Source organism: Pinus tabuliformis, chromosome 7 (genome assembly GCF_031772625.1).
Source record: "Pinus tabuliformis cultivar Carrire ecotype Pingquan chromosome 7, CPIR1, whole genome shotgun sequence".
NCBI classification, from domain to species: Eukaryota; Viridiplantae; Streptophyta; class Pinopsida; order Pinales; family Pinaceae; genus Pinus; species Pinus tabuliformis.
The window spans coordinates 180,894,110-180,904,830 of record NC_142293.1 but is presented as its reverse complement, the minus strand read 5'-3'; the positions used below and the strand labels follow the sequence as shown (position 1 = coordinate 180,904,830).

Sequence of the window (10,721 nt, the reverse complement as noted above, 5' to 3'; positions counted from 1 at the left end):
CTCACCCTCTCCTCTTTTCTCAGAGCAGAGCATGAAAATACCACAGACATTCTCATTCTGGCACAGATGCGCATTTATGTAGTTCCCTATGCTGAACTCTCTGGAGGCCTCCATTACGAAACCCAACAACCTTGCGTACAGAACCATTAAGTTCACTCGCTCGAAGCCATCTCCTCTCTGCATAATCTTCACCTCGAACTTTAATGGCATTAAAGTATGGCAGAGCCACCTGGTGTGGCCGTCCTGCCAGGTTTCAAAGTCATGCCAGCTGCCCATTGCTGGTAAACATATTGCCACCCGCATCCGGGTTCCCTGGCATTATTATTACATTCAAGAAGATTTTCAATAGAATTACAACCATCATTAACATTCACAAGTTCATTATGAGTTCAATACTTTGGTATTTCTTGTATCTTTGGATTAGGCCTTAAAGATGGGGTTCAACTCTTTTGATAGACATGAGGAATACAAGGCACATTTGGAGACCATAAGTTAAGATGACCCGTGGTCGCCAGGTGATGGAACTCATTTGCTATTGTGTGCGGCTTGCAGGCTGTTGCACCTAGCCTAGGTTTATAGTGGCAGCCAGTTGGATTTGATCCTGGGCCTGCTCAGGATAACTCTCAGCAGTTACCGATTATCCTAGATCTAAAAAAAAAAAAAAAAAAAAAAAAAAAAAAAATTCAACCTTAAAATGGGGAGAAATAATTTTTTCTTGTTTTTTCCAAAATCCCACAAGCTTGGGGGTCTATTTTTTCTTCCTAGCTTCTTCCCTATCCTCGAGAACCCAGGATCATCTCTATAAAAATCAAAATCAATATTCATAATTACAAGACAGGTGAAGCCAAAAAATACTCATTTCACTTTATAATTACTACAAATCAACTTTACTTAATCGAAGGCTAGTCACTTCTCATGTTCCTTGAGAAAAAGAATCATAAATATGCTTACAAGGAGATGTAATAAAATGGAGGAGGGATATTCAAACCAAAACTATGATTCTATTACCATTGCGTAACCTACTTCTTTGTAGGTAATTTATTATTTCTTTCTTTCCTGAGTAAGGTCCATGCCACGATATAGATTTTTTGTCTTAAAAGTGGGCTATAACCAACATTTTGCTTTCATTATTTTCAAATTTCATCACTGCAAAGGAAAATTCATACAACGAGGGTGCCCGTTCATTTCTTTTTTCTTTTGAAAAGGTAATAAACTATGTTAGTGTTTGAACAAGGTTTTCATATTTACCCCAAATTGAGGGTTTTAATTTGTAATTTTTTGGCCTTTTCTTTGTAGAGAGCGAGAATTTAGGGAGACATAGGATGGGACTACAATAAGAAATGAGAAGAGATGGAAATCATTAAGGGGAACAAAATGTAACTATAGACGAAATTTTTCCATGAATGGCCTTGTAACATATATCTTTTTCTCAGTGTAATATCACAAAATGATTGCAATGGAATTCGTAATAGCACACCAAGAAGAGGCCTGTAAAATTCCATGCAACTGAATACATAGGGACAACAAGAAATTTTCAATAGTGAAAAAATTTAAAGTATCATGCGATTTCCATGGTGTCTCCTCTACTTTTTATAGTATCCCATAGCAATTCAAATTGAACAAGTGAGAAAATCTAACACAGTAAAGGGGATTTTGCTTGAATAATAATGTATGGGGTTTTCCCTTTTTTTATAAAACATTCCAAGCCATTTGTATGAAAATACAACCTTTAATGGCCAACAAGGGATAGTCATAGTATGATGGTGAGAAGAGCCTATTTTTCTTTTAATTTGAAGAAAACCAAGAAGTTAAATGACGAAACATTTTAGAACTAGGATAGTAAACAACTGGGAATAGATTATTGGTGTGTGAAAAGAGGCATGAAAAGAGGAGAAGGAAAGTAAACACACAAATAATTTAACGAACCAGTTAAAAATACATAGTGAAATGCATAACTAACTAAAAGGCTTACCTATCATGTGTCCAAGACTGCGTAAAAAATCGAAATGAACCTATATTCTAAACACGCGAAGAATAAACTCAAAACTATTTGTGAATACGAGCCATGGATCAAAATTAGTCCCCATATATGTTGTTATATTTGCATTAAATTCATAGTGCATGCTCATTGGATTCAAGGCTATGCAATTAAAGTAGTAAACACAAATTTTTTAAAACAATTAAATCTAAAAAAATATACCCTATACCACATGCAATAATCATATCATACAACCACATCATTTAATGTTGAAGGGTGGGTTCCAAATGTAAAAATGATTTCTTTCCACAATATCAAACATTATACATTAGCAATTATCATCTAATTCATATCATGTGGAATGTAAAAACCTTTCTATCCAACCCAACAGAGGTCCCATATTGATGCATAGTTCACAAAAACTAAAATATTTAACTATGTTTCACATCACATAAATACACATGAGCTACCACAATAGGTGCCATACATATCATAATATTTGATAACCTTCAATGCATATAACTTTCATGTAATGTAACAATTATGATATTGAGCACTTATAACCATAGAATTATTCCCAAATATTAATCCATGGACTTTGTGATACCAGAAACCTTGTAACATGGCAACACATTTTTTTTCAGAATCCTTAACACTTAATCACTTGCAATACAACACTTTATAGCATGTGCATTAGCATCCTTGTAGCACAATAATTTCACAAAATGGTCTCTTAATAAACATGATATCCATGATCCTTTTTGCAATATGGTAACTCATCAATGATGTAAATCCTACAATTATGTTAACTAATGTGCGTGTTTTGATTGTAGAGGTGACAAAATAAATATGACAAAGGTGTGACTAATCCAAACATCATCAAACCATCAAAGGTAATATCTTGTGAAATATACATGATCATAAGCATGTGCATTTGTTTCCTTCAGATAATAGATGTAGCCTTAAATGCATAAATCAAAATATCTTAGTGGTCCTCCCCTTTTGGTCATTTAGTAAAAACAAGATCGTAGAGCTAATAAAACAATATTACTGATGTCCAATTGGGGTGAAACCAGACATGACAAAGGTGAGGAATTTTGTAGCCTATTAAAAATTTGACATCTCAAAAATAAGTGTCAACAATTGGCTACTTTTTTTCGGTACCAATGTTTTTTTCTTGACCTTTGTAACTAAATATGCTGAAATGAATTAAAACCAAATTTGAAACTAAAGGGAAATCAAACCAATATTTAAAAATAAATGCAGCAACAACCATGAAGACCATGGCGATGAAGACCATGATTGATGAAATGTATTGAGAATGGAAGGATATTAAAGAGGGAAATGAAGGTGATTCGAAAAAAAATCCCCCTTCACCTCCTTCTTCTCCTCCTCCATCTGCTCATGGAAAAGTTATGCCAAAGAATTCATTGCTGAAGTTGGACATTAAATTTGACTTGCCAGTTTATGATGGGGATCTTAATGCTGAAAGCTTGATAATTGGATTCACCATATGGAAGTCTATGACCATGTGAAGTATATCATTGATGAAGAGGTAAACACTTAGTTAGCCTCGCTTCGATTGGAAGGTACTGTGTTAATTTGGTGGAGACTAGACTTCGGGAAGGTAAAACTCTTTCCTCATGGTTTGAATTTACGTCAACATTGAAAAAGAAATTCTATCCTTTGGAACATGATCACAAAGCAATAATAAAATGTAAATATATGCGACAACATAAAGGTGATAGTGTGTAAAACTTTACAAAAGAGTTTAGGAAAAAGGAATTAGATTTAAATATTCCACTTAATATGCAAGAGAATCTTTTGAAGTATATTGGTAGTTTGCATGGTTATATCCATAATATTATTTTTTTGTTGAATCCATCTAACCTGGATTAGGTTTGTGTACAAGAGACCTACATTGAAGTAGGGAAATAATGTGGTGGAGTCTATGTGGAAGATAGTTTATTGAAAAGCGACAAAAGAAAAGGAGAGGAGAAGCCAAAAGGAATAACTTCTGTGAAGAATAGCGATGCGAAACTTTCTTGTTCCCATTGCATGAAAGAGGGACACAATGATGATCATTGTTGAAAGATAAATCTAGAGCTGAGGCCTAAATGGTTTCGAGATAGGAAGGGAGATCAAAAGGTGGCAACAACAGTCCAACAAGATCTGGGATCAAACACTAGCGTTAAGGCACAAATCACAACTATGGGTTTGAAAGGTATATTGTCTTCACATGTTGGCTTTGGTTCTTCTATTTCGTCTTTAATTTCAACAAGAAAGAGGAATGAAATCTTTCATATAAGGGTGGTAACTAAGCATGTTAAAATAGATACTTCGTTTGACATTATATCTCAAGCTAATATGGTATCCAAGGCGGTTGTTAGGAAGCCAAATTTGGTAACAACACCGTATCCTAAAACATATCCACTTGAATGGGTATTTAACAACACTAAGATGCAGGTAACTGAGAAGTGTAACCTTATATTTGATATTACATCTAGATTTGTGGATGAATTTGAACTAGATTTGGTTCGATTGGATATTTATGGAATTGTTCTTGGAAGTCCTTGTTCGACGGGAAGGCTATCTACTACAAGAAGGCACACAAATATCACCTTTTTAAGGATGACATAGAATATGTCATCTAAGCTCATCAAATGACGAATGATTATTCATTGGTAACCACAGGGTAGTTGAAGAGGCCTGTGAACATGAGCAAAACAGTTTCACTCATATCTGCAAAGGTGGATAAACAAGCATTCTAGAATAAGGGAATTTGTCATGGGAATATGTCAATAGGATCAAACATGTTAGTTCATTTTTATTAACATCTTTATATTTGTTAATGTTACTAATGTGTTGTACATGGATAGTGGTTGAAGTAACACATGCAAAAGGATGTGGGAAATTGCAGATGACTAACAATATGGTTTCAGTTGTCATAATTATTATACAATTTTTTATGATGACCAGGGTATATAGAGCACGGTGGACAAATAATGGGCAAGTGGGGAGGAATATCCCACACTTAGTTTTTTTATTAATATCATTTTAGAGGTCCAAAAGCCTCTCAGTAGGGAGGATTGATCCAGGAGGATCCTAAAAAGGCATAAAATTCAAAGTCTCCAAAATTTGATGGAAATAGGGTCATGTCGAACAACTCGATAAGATGATTCCAACACAATTTGAATCACATCAAATTGACTCTGTGTGTGAAAGTTATCACATTTTGAAGTCTTACGACAATAGGTAAAAAGTCAAAGGTCAAAATCAACATTGACATGACACTATCTATGGATGACATGACAAATTTTGCAGATGACACATGGACAGATTGAAAAAGTAGACTGTATGAGTTGGCAGCCTTGGTGGTAGCTAATGTGGTGCCAAATAGCCTAATGAATGGGCGCCATGTGTCCCTATTGAAAGGTGCCACATGGCTATGGTTGGGCGATCAAAAATTGGATGCACCGAAACGATGCTAATGACATTTGAGCACAAAACCTATGAAGTACAACTCCAACATATTACCAATACTTTTATTTCTTGTCAAAAATAGTGGCGTTCTTCTTATTAGTCCCTGCCATCTGGCATTCGGCAGGGAATATAGTAATCGAATTGGTCTGAGTTAACATTAGTTCTTTGTCGCTGCCCGGTGTTATTCGGTGTTTATCATAAAGTTTGCAAATGCCCTGTGCGGGGATGTGCCGAGATAGCCTAAGTTACATTTCCACCTGAGACTTTGCCATCTTATTTGGCCTCTTCGTGAGGCGGAAGAGGCTCGAGCATAGCTTAAATTCCTTTTAAGCCCGGTGCATTCTCGCTAACCGTCAACGGGCTTGTTTTAATGTTAACATTAATTCGATAGGTACAAATGCTAGAGATTAATATTGCTTTTTTAGTGATCTCATAGATATACAGAAAATAAAACAAGTGGCATGGTTATGCATGAGGATACAAGTGGCAAACTAATATCGAAACTGTTCTGTTCATCAAACCTATTTCCACTGTCTTTACCAGAACTATTTATCAAACCTGTTTCGCCCTGTGAGGGAGGAGAATAACCCATGGCACTTAAGATGCAGGTTTGCTTTGAGGGAGGAGATCCACTGTCCAAGACGTTTGGTCAAAGGCGTTCTTCCTGTGATATTAACCACTGTCCAAGACGTTGGTCGAAGACGTTCTGCCTGTGAGATTAACCACTCTCCAAGACGCAGGTCTGCTTCCTGGATGGAGGCCTGCTTCTTAAGGTGAAATTACCACTCAGTATTTTTGACCTTCTACATGTAATATATCTCATCTCATTTTTTCAGGATATTAATTCACAACATTTTGAATTCTAATTTTCTGCAGAATGATCAATTTCCATTCAGAAGTTTACATAAGTTTACATATTTGTTGAAAGCATCAAAATTTCAAAACTGTAAACAAAACATCTTAAATTTTTTGGGGTTGTTGGTACTTACTGAATTTTACAGCTCCATTGGCATTCAGTGCGGCTCCATCAGCTTATGCTTATGCGTATTCTCCACCAAGTCTGGCCCCTTAATCAATTTGAGACTGTTCTCAACAAAACCAGCTTCATCATTCTCCATAAGCATAAGCTCATCTTTTAGCTGCCTCATCATTCACCATAAGCATAAGCTCATCTTTTCACTGATACTACAGGGGAATTCTTGTTCCTCTTCACACATTTCGGCTTCCTATTCTACTTCACACATTTCTTCTACTTTTCTTCTATTGCTTCTTAACAGTAGCAAAGCAGAACATTTCTTCTGCTGCTTCTTAACAACACCACTCCCCAAGGCTGCACCCTTAATCAATTTGAGACTATTCTCAATGAAACCAGCCTCATCATTCTCCATAAACATAAGTTCATCTTTTAGCTGACGCTGCACCCGACTTCCTATTCCGCTTCACACATTTCTTCTGCTGCTTCTTAACAGCACCACTCCCTTTCACAGAGACCTTAGCAACTTCACAAGTACCCAATGGAAGGCCAATGAAAGGCTCATAATGAACCTTATACTGCTCCTTGCCAGGAGCCCGACTTCATTCAGTTTTTGCAGATTCGAAAGATGAATGGCTGGAGGGGATGAATGAGTTGCACAGTCGTGTTTGTTTAGCGAGCAAACACGAAGCACATAAGTAATGAAATTTCAGGTATTTATCCTAGCCCACCTCTTCTCCCAGCGTTTTTTATTTCACTTAATGCGTAAGCGCTCGTGGACTGTAGCTATTGTCTTTTCTATGCTATTGTACTAATAGCTTACATGAAGAACAAGCCAAGATCCTATGGACACATAGAAATGAATGTGTTAGGCATCTGGCGAAGAAATTTCGGTACACGTGGTTGTTCTATCAATAAATCACTTAGAAGATCTCGTTTCACGTGTTATAACTTTATATTATCAAAATATATCATATGTTACTATTTGTAATAATATTATTATTTTATATATGACTGATATATTGCTTTTCAATAATATGATTTATTGCTTTTCAATATTATATTGCTTTTCATAACATTATCACGGACATTGAAATAGGGTGAGATAATACATATGATAATCATTTTAGGTTAGAAAACTCATCTTTTAGTGGCAGATCGTGATAAAAGACAGCTAATTGCCATTACATCTGAGTAATACTGATGCTTCTGGGCAAAGAAGATGTGGACCCATCAACGAATGCAACATATGGTTCCCTCGTAAAAAATTTAACATTTGTGAAGACATTTGCTGTTGGAATCATGGTTCCAAAGGACTACATTTGGCCTGTCGGTACAAACTTATATTTACAAGCACCTACAAGTATTGTACAAGATGCACACTCTGCAGGGCTGGAAATATTTGCTGCTAATTTTGCCAATGATGAATATGGCATGAGCTACAATTATAGCTATGATCCAATAAGGGAATATCTTCAGTTCGTGGACAACAAGAATTTCACAGTTGATGGCATCCTAACCGATTTCTCTGTAACAGCGTCAGAGGCTATAGGTATGGCTTTCTTGCTACTTAACCTCCATCAATTTGTACAATCCCCTACCCATGTAGGGCTATAATTCTTCTTATGTCTTTCAAGGCCAGAATGTTTTTATAATAATAAGTATGTATCTCTTTCTGAATATATTTCTTTGTTGATCAAGATTCTTAAAACTATAAACTCACTGGATTTCTGTGGATTAATGACAATACAACTTGCTATGCTCAGAGCAATGTCAGTACATCCTCCAACGCAGGTGCACAGTTCACTTCATATCCTGCTTGCCTTTTAGCCATTTTTTAACTGCGTCGTTTAGCTCTTTGATATAGTTGCTGCTGGAAATATTGAAATTCTGGAGTACTGTACATGGACTGCTAACATTAACTGTGCTTCAACTGGTGGTTCCAGGAAAACCATTAATAATTTCTCACAATGGAGCTAGCGGTGACTACCCAGGTTGTACGGATATTGCCTATCAGGCTGCAATAAGAGATGGAGCTGACTACATTGATTGCTCTGTTCAAATAACAAAATATGGTGTTCCTATCTGTAGGGAATCACCAGACCTTATGATAGGAACAAATATCGTATCAAATTCAGTGTTTTATCCATCTCGCTTAACAACCGTACCAGGCATCAACAAAATGGTGCTAGATACCCCAAATAACCGGCCAGGCATCTTCACGTTTGATCTCACATGGAATGAAATTCAAAGCTTGACACGTAAGTCTAATCCATGCTGGCTGAAACAGTCAAAATAATAGAAAATCTCTTCCTCGCACACCTGTTAATTTCCAAAGTTTCAAAAGTGTAATCATTTGAATTGTTCCTCAAATGATAGTACATTGCTAACTTCTCCCTCTTTTTATCAATAATAATGGAGAACTTTAGCTCTGCTAAAATATAACAGGTTTAGTATTTCAGAGGGCAACTGATGTAATACTGTGATATGAATTTCTTGTACTGTGCAGCAAACATTTACAGCCCGTTTAATATAGAGGGTTATAATCTTCTAAGAAATCTGTCTGCCTTTTTAGAGTTTGCAGAGAGTCAAGGAAATGTTCATGTTATCATCAACATAGAGGTACAGTTCTTCAATCTGATTAGAAATATGAAGAGTTAAATATAAACTAGCTCATGAAATAAATGTTAACTCATGATACTATAAAGTGTATCTTGTTTCTTGCTTTTTTTCACAGAATGCACGAGCTATATCATTGAAAAGGAATCTTAGTATCATGGAGCCCATTATTTCAGCTCTAACTAAGAGTGGTTACAACAACATGACCAATAGAATCATGATACAATCTGATGAAAATGCTGTGCTAACAGAGTTCAAGCAACTTACAAAATTTAAGCTTGTTTATGTTGTGGACGAAACTGCTATCAGCATTCCAGATTCTACCATTGAAGAGATGAAAACATTTTCTCATGCCGTAATATTAATGAGGAATGTGATTTTCCTGGCTTCTCAGTCATTTCTTGTAGGGTACACAGATATTGTCCAGCGACTGCACCTCTATAATATGTCAGTTTTCGTCTTTCTTCTCTGGCTGGCTTCCATTCCTCTATTCCTGCTTAAGTGTGCATTGACTGTGGATTTCAAATTCATTCTTGTGCAGTCTGTTGTCTTTTGCTTCAGTCAGTCTATCCTTTTAGTCTATGGTTTATACTTTACTGTATATATGTATGGGAGGCAACACAAACAATTCATCATGCATCCGAGAATCTGAACAGAGTTTTCTGTTTCATAACATTTTTTACATGAAATCATACGAAGTTCGTTGTGCGTTGGCTAACTGGAAAGTGTTGGTCAATGGGCAGTATGATGAAAGGCTTTAAAATGAAGAATGTAGAGGATTCAAGCAATAATTTCTATGTGGAGTTCATGGGACCTCGACACAGTAAGTTAGAATTCCATTGCTTTTCTTGTTTTCTTTTGGGTTTATTAGAGACCTGGATTCTGTTAGTTATAATAGGAAATACCCCACGCCAGGGAAAATAATTTAGTAAATTAGGTTACATTGTATTGAAGCTAGAATGAACTGAGAGTTAACTGTTTTCTTTTTCTCTCGAATTATTCTAGGTGACAAGCTGAGCTACTTCAGGAAAAAATTACATTGCTAAAGTTTTCCCAGTGGAAAAGATTGGAAAATTTGTACATATCTCTTAGCGCTGGCACAACCCATTGCCATTTTGCATGTAGGTTGTTTGCTTCGGCTTTTGTCTCAATCCCTGAGTTCATATATGAATTTACTTATTGTTAAGTCTTAATGGCATTGTTTAATTTTGTAATGAGTAGATTGCTGGGATGCTAAGAAGAATTCACTGTTTGTCATGATCTAATTAGGTCTTTACCAAGATGGAGTGTGGATGGTTTATGTGGAATTATCAACTGCTTATCCATTCACACCACCAGCTATTCGTTTTATGAATAGGATCTACCATCCTAACATTGCTGAGATGTAGTATTTTGCCACTTCATATATAATTTAGTCAATAATTTCATTTGTTCTGGTTTAAAGTTCTGTGCTTCTTAATTTTTTGGTCACGTATTGAAGAAAAGGTTATTGTAAGCGGAAAGGATCTTTTGGAACGCTGTGGTGGATTATAGGCTGCATGCCCCAACTAAATCTTTAATACCTCGGAAAGGCACAGTTGGGTTTTGAATTCAATTGAATACCATGTCCAGTCGACCAGGCAACCGCAGGAATAGAGATATCATGAAGCTGTAAGTTTCAAAGCCAAT

General features: G+C 36.1%; 1 protein-coding gene across 1 annotated transcript; it reads left to right on the top strand.

Moving 5' to 3' along the window:
• Window positions 1-216: 216 nt before the first annotated feature.
• On the top strand, window positions 217-10,441 carry LOC149246451 (glycerophosphodiester phosphodiesterase GDPDL1-like). The gene is made up of 8 exons (XM_089441576.1): window positions 217-250; window positions 7,630-7,986; window positions 8,187-8,228; window positions 8,381-8,695; window positions 8,944-9,056; window positions 9,172-9,651; window positions 9,753-9,876; window positions 10,323-10,441. The coding sequence occupies exons 1-8, from the start codon at window positions 217-219 to the stop codon at window positions 10,439-10,441; spliced, it is 1,584 nt and encodes a 527-aa protein (XP_089297702.1).
• The last annotated feature ends 280 nt before the right edge of the window (window positions 10,442-10,721 follow it).

What these genes read in the sequence shown, in the direction of transcription:
- LOC149246451 (XM_089441576.1), top strand. Translation starts at nt 217, where the DNA reads ATGGCAGAGCCACCTGGTGTGGCCGTCCTGCCAG. An exon ending in TGAAATTCAAAGCTTGACAC is followed by an intron (nt 8,696 to 8,943) that starts GTAAGTCTAATC and finishes TGTACTGTGCAG; the next exon opens with CAAACATTTACAGCCCGTTT. An exon ending in GTTCATGGGACCTCGACACA is followed by an intron (nt 9,877 to 10,322) that starts GTAAGTTAGAAT and finishes TGATCTAATTAG; the next exon opens with GTCTTTACCAAGATGGAGTG.